Raw genomic sequence first — 17829 nt, 5'->3', positions numbered from 1 at the left:
AAGTGGGGGACCAAATTTGCAATTCGTTGCTTGTTTTATAAGGGGTTGTGTTATGGTGTCTTGTTATATATTGTTATGTAATGTTATAACTTAAGGCCCTCCTTTTTATCACATGTCTTAATTAACTCACACATGGGTCATGCATGGCATGTGTGAAGTTTAATTAATTAATTTATTTGATATTAAAGAGAACATACATTTTCAAATTTGACTTGAAAAATATTTCCACACACATGTGTAAAGGGGACATCATCTTTAAACGATTGGTTTGAAATTTTAGATCTACAAAGTGATTGGCTTTGATAAAGTAGAATATCTCCACATATGTGAGCATTGCCAATTACTTCTTTGCCCATTAGCTTTTGTGGTTATTAAAAAAACTAAGGGTATTTTTGCAAGGCCATAGTGGATACAATTGAAAAAAAAATGTGGGTCAAGGACAAAATGGTGAAGTGACATAACTTAGGGTTATAGTGAGTGATAAATGTGTGAAATCTTATCCCTTCATCCTAGTGGTTGGATGGGGATGGAGGGCTAGTACATTAGCCTTTCATGTGCCTTTGGATTAGTGCATCAAGGGTGTTGATTGAATCCAAGGTTACACCTATGTTATAAACGCACATCATGAGATCTTAAACCCTAACTATCTTTTAACTCTTGAACCATTTTGGAAATTTTGTGCCCCCCTCCCCCCTTTTCTAAGGTTTTGTGAGAGAAAATTGAAGATAGAGAGATTTTAGAGTTCCATTAATGGTGATCTTGATGGTGGTCCTCATTTCTTATGCTTAAGTCCATAGTGTGCATTTATCAAGGTAAATTTTCTTTTCTCGTAAGATCATATTTTAGGCATCTATAGTTGTTAGAGTTTTGAATTTAGAAATGTTTCATTGGTCTTAGAATCCCCATTTGATTATCTTTTTCATTATGCTTATTCATAGTGTGGTCTTTCAGGAGTTATAGCCTATATGCATGAGAAGTCATGATCATGCATAGTATCAATTGATTACTTTGCTTCAAATAATTTAGTCTCAGAGTGTCACTCAATTTTTAGAACTTTTTTCATCACATTTTTACCAATGGAGATTCATAATGTGTAGTTTGGCCATAACTCTATTGCTCTTTATCTGATTCGATTCAAACCTTTTGCATTCTGTTTTGGATGAAAATGCCAGTGTGTTGAGCTCTTAAGAAGTAATTTTAAGGTGTGTAATTTCTTCCCATTTGGATTAGACACTATTGTAAGATTAAACCACTTTAATACAATTTGAAGGGACAAAATTAAGTCATTATAGGGTTCAATTGTGTGGCCCCAGCAGAAGGGGTTCGAAATATGACTTCTTTATTTTAATTTGGCATTCCAATTCTCTGTTTAGTTGATTTTATTCAGTAGAATTTTTTTTGATTAGTTGTATTTCTATTTAAGTTTTGTGACATAGTTTATGTAATTTGTTCTATGGAAGTGTAATTTATAATCTAGTTTTGTTTTATATGTAATTGCCCCATAAGGGGTTGGTATTTGAGTTTATTTATAGTGGTTTTACAAGGTTAGAAATGGTTGTAATTATTATTGAAATGATTGTAACTTATTCATTTAGCTTGGTTTTTAGCAAGTAGCTTGTTGAAAGTGTCCATTTTACCTTGTTTTTCGGCTTGAAAATTTACTCTAGTCTTTGTATCCACTATCGATTGGTATCAGAGCTAGGCTCATTTACAGCCTCTTTTAGGGTCTTTAGAGGATTATAGAGTGCCAAATAGGAACCCATGGCAGCCTGTTCGATACTCACCAAATTCCTTAAGGAGGAGAGGTTCAATGGAACCAACTTCTCCTAATGGAGAAGGAAAATTGGATATGTGTTTCATGAAGATGGTTTACTGCCATTATTGACTTCGAGACCACATAATCCGCCTGCAATCAATATTCCTCAAGTTTTTAAAGATACATATGAGACGTGGCATAACAAAAACCAAAGTGCTATGAACATTATTTTTGCAACCATGAGTGATTCCTTTGTTAAGGAGAATGAGAATTTCGGATGTGTCAAAGAAATTATGGAGAGCATGAAAAAGAAATACCACACACCGAATGCAGCTCAAAGGATCATTAGAATGAAGAATCTCATGTGTTGCAAAATGGATGATCATACCAAAATGGGTGATCATCTAAGAGAGTTCAAGAGTTGTATAAGAGAGAGTGAGAGAGATGGTCACTCATATGATGAAATGACACAAAAGAAGATGTTTGTGCTTTCAATCTCAGACCTTTGTGGCCAACTTGACAGCCAAAGACGTGCCTACAACAGTGGAGGAGATTGCATTTTCATGGAAGGGGAAGAGCAAAGAAAGATGGCAATGGATGGACCATCTTCCATGGTCCATATGGTAAAATCTCACCAACCCTCATCTTCTTCTACTCCCTTACTCATTACTCCTATCTCTTCTTCTCTTCCTAACTCTTATATGGTGAATACATGTAATGTGGGAGTGATAATGCTAAGAACAAGAAATGAAAGGGAAAAGGCAAATGGAAAGGGAAGGGGAAGTAAAAGGGAAAATCCTACTCCCCTTATCCATTTAGCCATTACCCTTCTAAAACCCATGCTTACCCATCAAATCATGCTAGCCCCATGCCTTTTAGGCCTAAACCACCACCCACATCCATGATGGTAGTTGGGAGGTCGGTTTGGCCCTTAAGCCAAGATTATTTGAGGGTGCAATGCTTTAGATGCAAGAAATACGGGTATACCCAAAAGTTAGTAGGTATCCTCCTCCTACACGAAACCCTCATTTTTAGGAGTTCGGTTTGGCCCTCAAGCCAAGATTATTCGAGGGTGCAATGCTTTAGATGCAAGAAATACGGGTATACCCAAAAGTTAGCAGGTATCCTCCTCCTACACAAAACCCTCATCTTGCTCCTAAGCCCAATACTGGTAAGCCTCAAGCTAATACCAGTGGAGGACCACAAAAAGAGACAGTTCATGTGGTCCATGAGACTTTGATTGCCAATGAGGAGGTAGCTGTGTGGGTTCTTGACTCGGGGGCTCTTATCTATGTGACAAATTCTATGAAGGGATTTAGAAGGTTTCATGATGCCAAACCTGGTACCCATAATCTTTATATGGGGGAAAATCCAATGGAAATAGTCTTAGGAAAGGGGGACTATGTGTTGGAGCACACTAATAGTGAGACTCTCATACTTAAGGACACCCTCTATGCACTCGGGATGAGGAAGAATCCCATTTCGGTTTCCAAGATGAGTAAAGTCAGGCTTGTGCTCGTGTTCAAAGAGGAAAATGCCTATGTGCTTGATGACTCTATTAATGGAGACCTTGTTTTTGTAGCCCACTTGATTCAAGGGCTTTTGAAATTAAAATAAAAAAGGAGTTTGCTTACTTGGGTGATGATTTACAAAATTTTATTTTATGGCATTTAAGGTTAGGTCACATTAATCCATCTGGAATGCATATTATGATGAAAGAAGGATTGCTTGATAAAATAAATATCGATTCTCATGATAGATGAGAGGCTTGCCTTAAAGGAAAGACGGTAAAGAAGTCCAACCAAAAGGTTGAAAGGGTCTCCAGTCTTTTAAAACTAATCCACTCGGACGTGTGTGGACCTATGAGTGTGCCTACCATGGGGCACATGAGGTACTTCATAACATTTATTGATGACCATTCTCGTTTTGGTCACACCTATCTCATGAGAAACAAAAGTGAAGCCATAACCAAATTTCAAAAATATCAAGCGGAAGTTGAAAACCATCTAGATCGAACTACAAAAAAACCTTAGATCGGCTAGGGGTGGGAAATGCACCTCCCAAGCCTTCCAAGATCTTTGTGTCCAATATGGGATTGTCCACCAAACCACCATGCCTTACTCACCTGAACAAAATGGGGTTGCCGAGAGAAAGAATAGGACTCTAATTGAGATGGTGCGAAGTATGATGAGGACTGCTAATCTTGGATTAGAGTTTTGGGGGGAGGTGATTCTAACCGCCACATATGTCCTTAATCAGACTCCCACCAAAGCAATTCAATCAAATCCGTTCCAAGTCTTCATGGCTGACCTTCCTCAATAAAGCACCTCAAGGTTTGGGGATGTTCAACCCATGTTCTCATATTATCCCAAAATAAGTCCAAACTTGATCCTAAAACCATAAAATGTGTTTTCATAGGATACTCAAGTCATGGGAAGGAATTTAGGCTTTATAACGTCTTGAATCGTAATGTAATTGAAAGCCTTGATGCCCATTTCTTTGAAGATGAATTCCTTGAGAGAGAATCAACCCAAAAAAGAGTAGACTTCCATGAGCTTCAGCCTAACAAAGAAACTGAAACCATCCTACTTAGAACAAGTGAGAGAATAAGGAGGCCACCGACCTTTTTCACTTACCTTGAGGATTACTATGAGAGGATTAGTGAAGAATCTGATGATGAACCTTATTCTTACCTACATGTTGTGTCTTGTCCGGATCATAAGTTATGGAAGGAAGCCATATAAGATGAGATAAATTCAATCATAAAGAACCATGTATGGGAGTTAGTCCGATTACTACCTAACCTTAGATCCATTCGATGTAAGTGGATATTAAAAAAGAAACTTAGCTTTAAAGAGCATATTGAAAATACAAGGCAAGACTTGTAGCAAAAGGTTTTACTCAAAAGGAAGGGGTAGATTATTATGACACTTATTCACTTGTTGCTAAAATGTCTTCAATTAGGATGATCATATCCATTACCTTGACCTAGAATTGCATCACATGGATGTGAAAATCGCCTTCTTAAATGGTGAATTAGAAGATGATATATACATGAACCAACCTGAGGGTTTTGTTATGAAAGGAAAGGAAAAGTTCGTGTATAAACTTAACAAATCACTATATGGTCTCAAACAAGCTTCAAGAAGATGTTTCTTCAAGTTCCAACAAACCCTGATTAGATATAAATTCAAACCAAATGAAGATGACCATTGTGTATACCATAAGACCAGTGGGACTGGCATTACTTTCATGACTATATATGTGGATGACATTCTAATAGCTAGTAGCACCCTAGACCATATAAGTGACACAAAGGCAATGTTATCAAGTAATTTTGATATGAAGATACGGGAGAGGCTTTGTATGTGTTAGGGATTCATATTATAAGAGATAGAGCAGCTGAAACTATTCAATTATCTCAATCTACATATTGCAAGAAAGTTCTTGAGAGATTTGGTATGAGTGAATCCAATCCTATAGACACACCTATGGAAAGGAGAGGAAAATTAAATCTCAATATGAAACCAAACAAGGATCTTGAGAGAAATGAGATAGAAAGAATCCTATATCGGAGTGTCGTAGGATCACTAATATATTTAACGATGGGAACTAGACCCGATCTAGCTTTTGCTCAAAGCTTGATTGGTAGATTCTAAAGTAAATCATGGATTAGAACATTCGAAAGCTGTGAAAAGAATCATGAGGTATTTGAAAGGAACATTTGATTATGGATTAACCTATGACAATGTGAGTGAGCTTAAAGTTTTGGGATACACAGACTCCGATTATCAAGGAGACCCGAATGACTCGAGATCTACTTCAGGTTATCTATTTTTTTATGGGGGTGGTGTCATTTCTTGGCGCCCTAAGAAGACACTGTAGCCCTATCTACCATGGAAGCCGAGTATATGGCTTTAAGTTCCGCAACTTTAGAAGCCATTTGGATTAAGAAGTTCTCAAATCATCTTAACTTCAACCCTCTAAAACATGGAACTATTAGAATCAAGTGTAAAAATCAAGCTGCAATAGCAGTGGCAGTTGAACCAAGGTTCCATAGCAAGTCAAGGCACATTAAAGCTCAATATCATAGAGCAAGAGAAGAGATAACGGCTGGTGAAGTAGAAGTTGGTTACATTTCATCTTAAGCTATGCATGCAGATCCATTAACCAAAGGCTTGGGCGCAAATGATTTTGTGAGGCATGTGCAGGGGATGGGTTTAAGGAGGTTGACATAGTTGTTATTACTTTGTCTATTGCTTGTGAATGATAAATCCAGGGATGGATATGCATGCTTTGATTTATTGTGAACGATAATAAGAGAGAGATATACGAATTCAGGCCTCAAAAGGCCAAGTGGGGAGAATATTGGAAATATGGCCTATCAAGGCCTAAATTCCAGTAGTCTCTCATTCAGTGGCAGCGATTGAGAGGTTGAACTCTTGGCGTATTGCAAAATGGAGCCCAGATTCTTTTACCCCGAGTATGCATGAGACATTGAGAGTTCAAGTATTGAGAAAACAATTTCTCAAGGAGGTGTGAGGGTCACCTCCTAGTCAAGATTTTATAGGTTAGTCTCATGTTTAGCTACAAACGGTCAGGGCTTGGGGAATCCAAACGAGAAAAATAGAACCCGAGTACTTAGTATTCGCCTTGTATGAAATGGTCAAGACTTATGGGACATAAATCTGTATCTTGACACGAGACCATTACATGGCATATGTATTTTTATTTCGTATGAAAAGCCACTCTTCCAAATGCATTATTCGATTTTAGAAGAATCAGTGCACATGTGCTTTGGGAGGACCCTGTAATTGAGTTAGATCATGCCCCACAGGGGTACACCTGTAATCCATTGAGAGCCGAATGATCAGAAGTTCTGGCTCAGCGGCTTTGATATGGCCAATTATGTGTCCCTGCTTTAGACTATGGAACATATGTATATTGGCTCGTTATGAAACTCGACGAAACATCATCCAGGATTAGCCCAATGGAGTACTCCGATAACTATAGTTATTAGCCTGAGATCTCACCATACCTTTTGTCCAATTTTACAATGATGAAAAAAGCCTAATAATTTTTCACAAATACTTTTAATATTTATTGTAAATTTCAAATAATTTTTTGAAATTTCATTTGCTAAAAAACTGAGGTTTTTTAAATTGTTTGACTCAAATTTCACTTTAGTCCTGACTTGGTAATGCCATGTGACGTTGGAGTGGCCATAGGGCTGCCACGTGGTACCCCTATGGGGTTGTGTTATGGTGTTATGTTATATATGGTTATACTTTGTTATATAATGTTATAACTTAAGGTCCCCCTTTTTATCACATGTCTTAATTAACTCACACATGGGTCATGCATGGCATGCGTGAAGTTTAATTAATTTATTTATTTGATATTAAAGAGAAAATGTATTTTCAAATTTGAGTTGAAAAATATCTTCTCGCACATGTGTGAAGTGGACATTATTTTTAAAATGATTGGGTTGAAATTTTAGATCTACAAAGTAATTGGCTTTGATAAAGTATAATATCTCTACATGTGTGAGCTTTGTCAATTACTTCTTTGCCCTCTAGCCTTTATGGTTATCTACTCTAATACATTATTAAAAAAACTAAGGGTATTTTTGCAAGGCCATATTGGATACAATTGGAACAAAAACATGGGCCAAGGACAAAATGATAAAGTGGCATAACTTAGGGATAGGGTGAGTGATAAGGGTGTGAAATCACATCCTGTCATTCTAATTGTTAGATGGGGATGGGTGGCTAGGTACATTACCCTCTCATGTGCCTTTGGATTAGTGCATCAAAGGTGTTGATTAAGTCTGAGATTACACCCATGTTATAAAAGCACAGCATGAGATCTCAAATCCTAACTATCTCTTAACACTTGAACCACTTTGGAAATTTTGTGCCCCCCCCCTTTTCTAAGGTTTTGTGAGAGAAATTGAAGAGAGAGAGATTTTAGAGTTTCATTAATGGTGATCTTGATGGTGGTCCTCCTTTCTTAGGCTTAAGTCCATAGTATGCATTTATCAAGGTAAACTCCATTGGATTTTCCTTTCTCATAAGATCATATTCTTGGCATCTATAGTTGCTGGAGTTTTGAATCTAGAAAATTTTCATTGATCTTAAAATCCCCATTTGATCATCTTTTTCATTATGCTTATTGATAGTGTGGTCCTTCATGAGTTATAGTCTATATGCATGAGAATCTATGATCATGCATACTATCCATTGATAACTTTGCTTCAAATCCATCAAATAATTTAGTCTCAAAGTATCTCAATTTTCGTAACTTTTTCATCATGTTTTAACCTATGGGGGTTCATAATTTTTCCATGCATGACTGTTTTTGTGGTCCGAGGGACCACCATGTGTAGTTTTGCTATAACTCTCTTGTTCTTTATCCGATTCGATTCAAGCCTTTTGCATTCTACTCTCGATGATAATGCCAATTTGTTGAGATCTTAAGAAGTGATTTTAAGGTGTGTAATTGCTTACCATTTGGATTTGACATTCTTGTGAGATTGAACCACTTTCGTACAATTTGAAAGGACAAAATTAAGTCCTTATAGGGCTCAATTGCGTGGCCCCGGCACAAGGGGATCGAAACATGGCTTCCCTATTTTAATTTGGCATTCTAATTCCATGTTTAGTTTAGTTTATTTTATTCCTTAGAATTCTGTTTAGATTAGTTGCATATTGTATTTAAGTTTTGAGACATAGTTTATGTAATTTGTGCTATGAAAGTATAATTCATAAGCTAGTTTTGCTTTATATATAATTGTCCCATAAGGGGTTGGTATTTGAGTTTATTTACAGTAGTTTTACAAGGCTAGAAATGGTTGTAATTTTTATTTAAAGGATTGTAACTTATTCACTTAGCTTGCTCTAGTCTTTGTATCCACTATCAAATCTTTCTTAGAAGCCTCTTGCCAACATTGTTGATAGCTTCCTATGAAAGAAGAAATTAATGCTTTGGAGAAAAATAAACACGGTTCATTGTCTAACTACCAAAAGGGAAAAAGGTTGATGCATTGTAAGCAGATGTACGAAGTGAAATATAAGTCTGATCGCAGTGCCGAGCACTCTTTTGGTTTTATTAACAACTAAATAACTTCCTTCTTATTCATTTTAATACATCAAGACAAATTTTAACTGGGATTGGGATGTTCAAATATGCTTCCAAGCTCTATAGAGTATGGATAAATTAGGATTCGAGAATGGAAAATTTTGGCATGATTTGTAGTCTTTTCTAGACCAATCAATCAATTATTTGTGTAAACTCTTGCCAATCCACGATGTGATGTGGACGCCAACTATGCGGGCCATGGCGTTGCCAAAACAACTGTCCAAATGAGACCAAATCACGTGACTTGTTTGGTTGGGCTTTCTCAAGGTATTGAAGCTATCAAGTTTCCTAATGAGACTCACTAGACCTTTCAAGATACTTACAGAGACAAGATACTTAAAGAATTCCTGAGTTTCCCCTAAATCTCCTTGTTTTTCTAGAGAACCCTATTACACATTTGAGCGATTAGGAACCCTAGGTTATGCTTCCAAACCTTAATCAAAGGAAAACCACCAAAACTCTAGGAAACCTTGATGCAATCTCAACCTTAGATTAAACCCAACTCTTTAGTTCTTCAGAATGTTCAATCCTCATTCAATATTGAAGCTTCGATTTTTTTTTAACAAGTTCCAATTTTCCCTAATTCTTTTAATTCTAGCTATTTTTAATCCTCTTTCAATTAGTTGTTCATTAAAATTTGATTTTATTACCTTCTTCAAGCGTTTTAGAATGAGGTCCGGCTAGCAAACCTAGCATATCCACAAGGCAAAACTACGGTGTCAATTTTCTACATATCATAATTTGACTGGATACAGATCTTTGTTATTTCTCAGTCCTAAAAATAATCTAGTTCGAACATAAAATAGCAACTAGGGATCTCAGATTTCTCATATGAGGCAGGGATGAAACATTCTCTTAGAAGGTGCTGCATGGTTGCTGAGTTAATATTCCATCCCGTGGTAATATAGATTCCACTTGAAATTAGGGTGAAGTGTTCAGTAGACATCGACGACTCTACAGTTTGTCATATGCATAATAGACTTTCGCTAAGATTTAGTAGGAAAGTGGCTTTCATTCTTCAAGGAATTTCAGAGTTGCTGCTCGATTAGGTAGCCAGAATGATTTTTATGACCTAATCTAGAGTTTCTTACTCCAAAGGTTCATGCCTGTCTTTTCTCAGTTTCATTTGTGAGTTGTTTTATTAAAAAATTCTACAAAAGTCTAGATAAATACAGATATATCAAAATTGTACTGCTCAGTGCAATTGAAAATATACTTTGGCCAAGCCTCATCAGCATGGAATATGATGTGAAAAAATATAGCAATTGAAGTTTCCAATCTATGTCATATGAATGTGCATTTGAATAAAAATGATCTCCAGTTACTTACTTGAGAATTGGCCTCTGAAACAGTTCCGGAGTGAGAGCTATCAGCGCATGCCTTCTTGTACCTATCAATTGTTGTTTTCACGCTGCAAAAGGTCCACATACAGGAAAAACTCTCACAAATTTGCATTTCTATAATTTCTTGTGTGTCGTTTTGAACAAAACTATGATAAAAACTAAAAGCTAGTTGACTTGCACAATACATGCCGTGATTCGAAGTAGATGGAAACTTGATATATGCAAGTCCAGTAATCATAATCATCAGACACGGTCCAGCTAAAAATGTTCTGCGCCGTTCATACACATGAAATCTAGGAAAATTACACCTTAAGGTCTGTTACAATTCATGCTAGATCCTAAAATGCATAGTATGTGGTTTTGTCAGAATGTGTGATACAATACAACTTCTGTTTGTATTATCTAAGTAATGTTAAATGACCTGATTAGTGCAACGTGTTAAGCAGCAGGCATCTAACATGAGCAATTAAACAACATAATAACTTGATAAACATACTAATAAGGGTTAGAAATCGAATGGTCTATGTTTATTACTGTCAATTTTTGGGTTTGTTGTGTATAATTACATACCACAAAATTTACAGAAATGATTTCTTAAATTGTAGGAATTTGAAGACATCGTCATGAATAGTGTTTATCAAACATATAATGGTAAGAAGAAAAAAAGGTGCAAAAACAGGAAATCCATACAAAGCCATTCCATAAACAAGTTTCTTTAGCTATCACTTAGGTCTAGTCATGGTTTGGAAATGTGCATTTATGGGTAAGTTTGTATAAGGTGGCGTCCTTATAATGTAGAAGTAAGGTCGCACCTCTTGATGGAGATGTAGTTTGACAGGGAAAATCTTGTGATGGTTTGAGAATCTATTTTCATATCAAGTTATGAGAATTAGAACACCCAAATTTTTTTTATTTCATTTTTTGACATGGTAACATAGGAATTAGAACACCAAAAATGGTATAGCTAGAGTAGATCCATAAACATTTGAAAATCTTGAAAATAAAAAGTCGAAGATGTTTTGTTAGAAGCTGTACTATTTTTAAGAGTTTAAATTCTTTTTTTATTTGTATCCATGCATCTTGAAGTCGAGATGATGAGCATGGAGGGTTTTCTAATATCATTCTCTTTTAGAGGGTTTTTGAAATGCACCTTTCTTTTCTTCAATAGTACATGAGGTTGACACCTCATACAAAACTTTTCCTTCCATTATTTCTCCAAATTTATATTACATTGTTGTCGATTCCTGCCGAACTATCTGCCCCCTTTCTGTTTATTGTTTTGTTCGACACTAATGGACATAGACGTTCAGCTGGACATTGCTGTCAAAGATATGATAGTTCCTAAGAGTCATCTCAAAATCTCATGGGTTTCTATCATTGAATAGAAGGCATCTCCTATTATAGTACGTCTTAAAGGCGACATTTTTGTTTTTTTTTTTGAATCAATTCCTACAGTCAGTAAAAAATCCACGTAGAGAACGGATCCACAATTCACATGCAGTTAATTTTTCTGAGATGATAGCCGTTGAGGTTCAAAAACCAAATTTTAACTTCATAATGTATTCGAAGTTTTCAAACTAAGAGCACAATATTGTTCGTGAGTTTTAAGATGTTGGAACTTCCTGTTTTGTTAATGTTTAAAAAAAAAAAAAGTGAGATGGAACGTCCTATACACCACGGTAGAACCCCTCCTTTCTTCTGCCTCTCTCTCTACCCACTGTACAAAAGCCATGCGACGCATCCACGCGTCTCCTGTGTATGAACTTATTCCAACATTCCAATGCTGCCCCCCCCCCCATGCAAGCAACTTGATGAAGAACCGTTCGTAACCCATTTCCGCCAGCTCACCTCTCTCTCTCTCTCTCTCTCTCTCTCATCTTTCTAAAAAATATATTTAATAAACCCCCATTCACTAACTGCCAAAGAAGCTCAGCCCGTTTACGTGAAAGAGTTAAACCTTAGCTTCCTCGAACCATGATTGGCTCGCCATGCCAAGCTGGCTCAGGATCCAACATTCTCATTGGCTCCCTCCAGCGTAAGGCACGGGCGATGAGGCCCACCCCTCATGCCTCGTTTCCCGCTACTAACATTTACTATTGCTTCTCTCTCTCTCTCTCTCTAGGGAGAGCTTTATAAATCTCTCCCTATAACTTTAAAGTACAGGGACGATCATGATGGTTTTTGAGCAGCAAAAGTTGCAGCTGCCCATGCAGGATAAGGAGCCGTACGAACAATCCTATTGGTTCCTCAGTGTACCTCTCTCCATACTACCTGAGAAAGAGATCAGACCCTTCACTACATACGCCTTTCCTAGGTACAGAGAGAAGGAGGAAAGAGAAAGTAGGTAGAGGGAGGAGGAGAGAGAAAGCGGAGATGGTGGCCCAAACCAATGCAAAAAAACCTACTGTCAAGAATGCAGGTTTCTTGGAGGAAGACTACCAATGGTTTTCAAGCAATGACAAGGTTTGTCATAAGCTTTTGAGGAAATGCAAAAACCCAAGTAAATTTGTTAGAATAACCATTGGACTTACCTCAACACAGAGTGGATCTATTAGCCCCCTATATCTCTGCTGCAAATAAAGAGATGCGCCGTAGAGAGATAACACCATTAAACTAAAAAATTGAAGGATACTTCGTTTTTTCCTTTGAAATCTGCCTCTACCTGTTTTGGTTTTGGGGTTCATTAAACAGTATTCAGCTTGCAAACGTCAGAAGCTGACGTGACGGTAGATTCGTGGCTGAGATTTTTAAACGAGAAGAGAGCAGTTAACCGACTGCAAGTGGTAAAGAGAAGTGAAATGAGGAGACAGGGAGGGGGGTAAATCCGTAAGAAAAGATTTGATAGCACTGTACATAAACAGAGCTGCTTGAAAGGACGGAAGAGTTGTGTTTAATAATTAACCCCAGATAGTATCGGCTGCGACAGATATTATAGGAAATTGAAACCAGATTTGACCCAAAGAAGTTACCATTGTAGATGCTAATTGACAAGTAATCCACGACTCAGATTGTGTTCTGTGTAAAGGGGAGGAGGAAATTAAAGGCTTAATAGATAAACCCTTAAAACCCAAAGAGAAAGAGAGGGGAAGTGGAGAGTAAAAAAAATGTGGAAAAGACAAAAAGATATTGACATTAAGAAAATTACCCAAGAAAGAAAGATCGCACAGTCCTCTATTTTACTCTATAAATTTTATCTTTTTGTTTTGCAGTCGTCACAAGAGATTATTGTTTGTTGTATCTTACAACGAGTAACAATTGAAATTAGCTGCAGGGGCTGGTTTCATTCCTAAAACCTTAAATAAAAACAAAAAATGGTCGGAAAATTAGTTGTGGGATTCTCAAGCTCACTAAGACACGTGTCCAAACTTGGCATCTCACTGCTTCGAAATGAACATAAAATATAGCAATAAAACGGAGAACTCGTCTAAAAGTTAATAACATATTCAACTATACCCTTTTCTAATCTCGTACTAAACAAAATGCCAGCGCCTTAAAAGAAAAACAAGTTAAAACTAAAATGAGGGAAAGAAAGAAGTAAGAAATAAAATGAGCGAAACAATCATCTTCATGAGAGGCAGAACAAAGAAAAGATCATAGGAAAACAAACGGGCAAAACAAAATCTCAGATGATGGAAGAAGTTTAAATAAACAAGAGTCAAACATTATAAGCTCAGCAAGTAATTACTATCTGGGTTGTTTTCCAGAAGAGAGGGGGACTTGACCTGTTCAGCCTACAAAACCCTAGATAATGACCTTTTGATACGCTAATTTTCTAAAAATAGTCGTCTGAAACTATTAATCAACTTACCAAAAATGGCAAGATATTAAAAAAAAAAAAAAAAAAAAAAAAGGAAGGAATGCGATTCATTCACCCATTTATTTTTCAGGGACTAGAGAAAATTGAAGGATAAAGGAATAATAACACTATATAAAACGGAGATTTGAATAAGAACCATTACGAAACAGGAGTTACGCAGCTCAAATGGCAGTAGGGGCGAAATGGAAAAGCAAAAAAAGGTGGAGAGAGAGGGAGAGGGAGAGGGAGAGGGAGGAGTGGATTAAGGAAGGGTCAAATGGATTTAGGGGTTGGCTAATGAGAGGGTGACACCTTGTGTGTTGGTCAGTGACGTGAGGAATATGAGACCGAATAAAAGAAAAGGAGAGAGAAAAAGGGTAGAAGTAATGAGTTTCTTCAAGTTCAAATATCGACACCTGTCAAAACATGGTTTGATGGGGCATCTATTTCGTCGGATGGTTGATGTTCATTTTAATGGAAGGCTGGGATTGGACGAAGCGACTCAGTGAAGAAACTCAAGAAACCATTTACACGCACGAGTTTGAGTAGACCATACACCACAGGTGTATGACCATCGCGAACTCATGGTTTCTTTACAAAGCAACAAGTACAGATTTTACAAGCACAAATAGAGTTTGACTTGATTCAGTAAAATCAGCACCGTTTATTCAAAAACCAAATTTTAGATCTAAGGGAAGCATTCTAGAAGAGGGAAGAGTGTGGGGAGGATAGACTTATTTTGACGGTTGAGATTCTTTTTTATTTGAATGGACGGTTTAGATTGTGGAGAAAATTCTTTCTCAATGTGATTGGAGATCTCCAATGTAAGGTAAGCGTTCTCATTGGGTGACGCTATAAGCAATCATCTCACTTAGAAAATTATTGCTCCTCAATAAATGAAAATTCAACCGATGAGTGAATGCTTTCAGATAAAGACGCTGAAACTTTACCGGGTTTCTAGCATCACTGGCCACTACACATAAAATGATGAATTTCAAAAAAGATTAACAATATTGAAAATGGGGGGTAAGCTCATGTGTTATTTCTTTAGTGATTCCTACTTTCTTCAAATTCCCAAGATCCACAAGAGAAACTAAGCAATCTTGGAAGTTAGCAGTTCAATGAGGCGGTGGAAGAAGTTGAAAAGGAACACAAGCAATACTTTCTCAATCCTATATAATCATTGACCTAACAATTTCAGTAACATTCAATATCTTGTAGAATCAGGTTAGTATTTTCTAATAAAGTTGAACTACCAAGTTTCTGAGCAACTTATTATTATGCTGTAAAGTTCCAACCTGCTGAATTTCAATTTCATCTCAACGGATGATGACAACTTTTCGAAGATAACGTTCGCGGCAAAGATTTCATTGGCTTTCAGTACTTTGACATTCACTTATTTTACTTAATTTCCATTTCATGTGAACAGATGATGACAACTTTTTGAAGATAATATTCGCAGCAGGATTTCATAGGCTTTCAATACTTTGAAATTGCATTGAAGACAAAAATGCAACATACAAAGCCGAAAGGGGAGTAAGAGAAGCGACCAAAGATAAAATTATAGAGATGCTTCAAAAGGTTCAGAAAAACGTTAGACACAAAATATATGTACTCAAATAAGGACCCTCAGGCCATTTCCAGATTATTAATCTCAAACGATCATTTTAAATCTTAATATCTTATGATGAGCTAATTTTGACTATCATGCATTTGAAACGAAGATCTACTTCTAATTTATCAAACAAAAAAACAGGGACGGAAATCTTCTCTGAATCATTATGCTTAAAGTATAAATAAATTATGAGAAATTTTTCCAAAAGTGTAATATTATTAAAACAAATTTTTGACCAAGGGGCTCTATCCACAATTTAAAAAACCGATTTAGGACTACTTTTAAATCGTATCAATGAAACATTCAGCCACAGAAAGAAAAACTGGGAATGACGGTTTAAAAAAATCTTAAGAAATTCATAGAGAAGTATTAAAAGGAAAATTTTGAAGGTTGAAGCATGAGATACTTGTTTTTGTCAAAACTAGATCGCTTGAGTACATATAAATCTTTTTTCCTTGTTCCTTTCACCTTGAGGAAACCTGATTTTTGATAGAATCACGAATAAGAAAAAGAAAATTATGATTTCCTAAGGAAATCATTTTTCCTTGTTCCTTTCACCTTGAGAAAAACTGATTTTTGAAAGAATCGTGAATCGGAAAAATAAAATTATGTTTTCTTAAGGAGATTCAATTTATCCAAACAATGGTAAGAGATTTACCCATACAAAGGGGATTGCTAAGTTGAAAATAAGATTATTAAGCTCGGGATTTTTTTTTCTCAAAGACAAGTAGATTTATATTGTTTTGAAGTGTAAAGCAGTGCGCAGGTGGGACAGGGACACGTTTCAGAAATTAGGGTTATCGAAAGGTAATGCCAGATCAATAGGTTGAAAAATTTTGAAGTCTCGGAAAATCCTTGCTATCGGAAGTTTAAGCTCATCCTTGAAATCACTTGTTCAAGTTTGAACACAGAAGCATAAGATCTTCAATCAAGAAAGTTTCAAATATGGAGGTTTACAAAAAGAAGCACAAGACACTTGGATGAAGTACAATATGGACTGGAGAAATGGATAAAAGAAAAAGGGAAAAGGATTTATAGACTTAAATATTTAGATTAGTACCAAAGTTCAAAAGGAAAAAAAAAGAGCAATTTTAAACTCAGAAATTTCCATAAAATAAGAAAGTCCAAATCCTGAAAAGTTATTTTAAAAAAAAACGAAAAGCATGAACTGGATCTTTAAAATAACCAAGGCTGGGAATAAAAAAGTAGTAATCTGAGAAGATTTGGGACCAGAACTTAAAAAATCAATAATCTTCAGAAAGATAACCCCATTGAAACTTGCAAAGAGATGAGATTAAGAGTCCTCCGAAGTAAACCCCAGAAATGGAGAGAAAGACCAATCAACACTGAAAACAAACACTAAAATTCAAAAGGATGACTAATTTAACTTAAAAACTCCTTAAGAACCAAGTGAAAGGCAATTTGACCCAATCACTTTGTAAAATCAAGAGAGAGACTATTTTTCAAAAACAGCTGAAAAATCAAGAAAAAAATATTCTAAATACCTGCTATTTGCATATAAGAACTTTGTAAAATCAAGAGAGAGACAATTTCTAGAAAAACAGCTGAAAATCAAGAAAAAAAAGATTCTAAATACCTGTTATTTGCATATTCGTACAGTCGACCTCGACTTGAAAAGACAATAAGTGCAACTTCAGCATCACAGAGAACAGATAATTCATAGGCTTTCTTGAGTAGCCCATTGCGCCGTTTGCAAAAGGTCACCTGCCTATTAGTTGTGTTCTCTATGCGCTTGATCTCAATCTTTCCCCTTCCCATTACGAAAATATAGTCTTCTTCGTATCCTGATCAGGAAAACACAGTCAAAACCCTAAAAGGTCGCAGATTTTTACAGAAAAATGAAGAGTGAGAAAGCTAAAAGTAGTAGGCAGACTGAGCAGCAAAAATGGTGGAAATTTTAGCAAAGCATAGGAGACAGTGTAGACGAAATTTCATAAGAAAAAGAGAAAAATAGTACAAAGCGTGGAGGGGTGTGAGCAAAATGAAGGGAAAAAGGGGCAAAAAATAGAGATCAGAAATGTGGTTTTGGGAATGGAAACGAAAGAAAAAAAGAGAGAGAAAGAAGAAAGGAAGACTAAATCAAAGACTGGAAGAGAAAGATTTCGTTTCTAGAGAGAGAGAGAGAGAGAGAGAGAGAGAGGAATCAGTTATAGAGAGT

At 36.3% G+C, this 17829-nt stretch overlaps 1 protein-coding gene and 1 long non-coding RNA gene across 20 annotated transcripts in view; one reads left to right on the top strand and one right to left on the bottom strand.

The window, feature by feature from the left end:
* The window catches only part of AG (floral homeotic protein AGAMOUS), a 68727-nt gene that overhangs the window by 50327 nt on the left and 571 nt on the right, over nucleotides 1-17829 (bottom strand). For 12 of the 19 annotated variants that reach the window (XR_016052686.1, XR_016053065.1, XR_016052814.1 and 9 more), the window contains exons 2-3: nucleotides 17248-17455; nucleotides 10226-10307 (exon numbers count right to left, since the gene is read on the bottom strand). Coding sequence is in view for 14 of the 19 variants with exons in the window: in XM_088860217.1 (XP_088716343.1) it covers nucleotides 10226-10307; nucleotides 17248-17429 (264 nt within the window). In the remaining 5 variants the exon portion in view is untranslated. 19 annotated transcript variants of the gene reach the window in all.
* On the top strand, nucleotides 15174-15571 carry LOC148783901 (uncharacterized). The gene is made up of 2 exons (XR_016058188.1): nucleotides 15174-15262; nucleotides 15465-15571. It is a non-coding gene; the product is annotated as an uncharacterized LOC148783901 (long non-coding RNA).

Source organism: Amborella trichopoda, chromosome 1 (assembly GCF_054954075.1).
Source record: "Amborella trichopoda isolate Santa Cruz 75 chromosome 1, AtrichopodaSantaCruz75HAP2 v2.0, whole genome shotgun sequence".
Classification (NCBI taxonomy): domain Eukaryota; kingdom Viridiplantae; phylum Streptophyta; class Magnoliopsida; order Amborellales; family Amborellaceae; genus Amborella; species Amborella trichopoda.
Note: the sequence above shows the minus strand (reverse complement) of the source record. Positions and strands in the feature narration are given on the sequence as shown.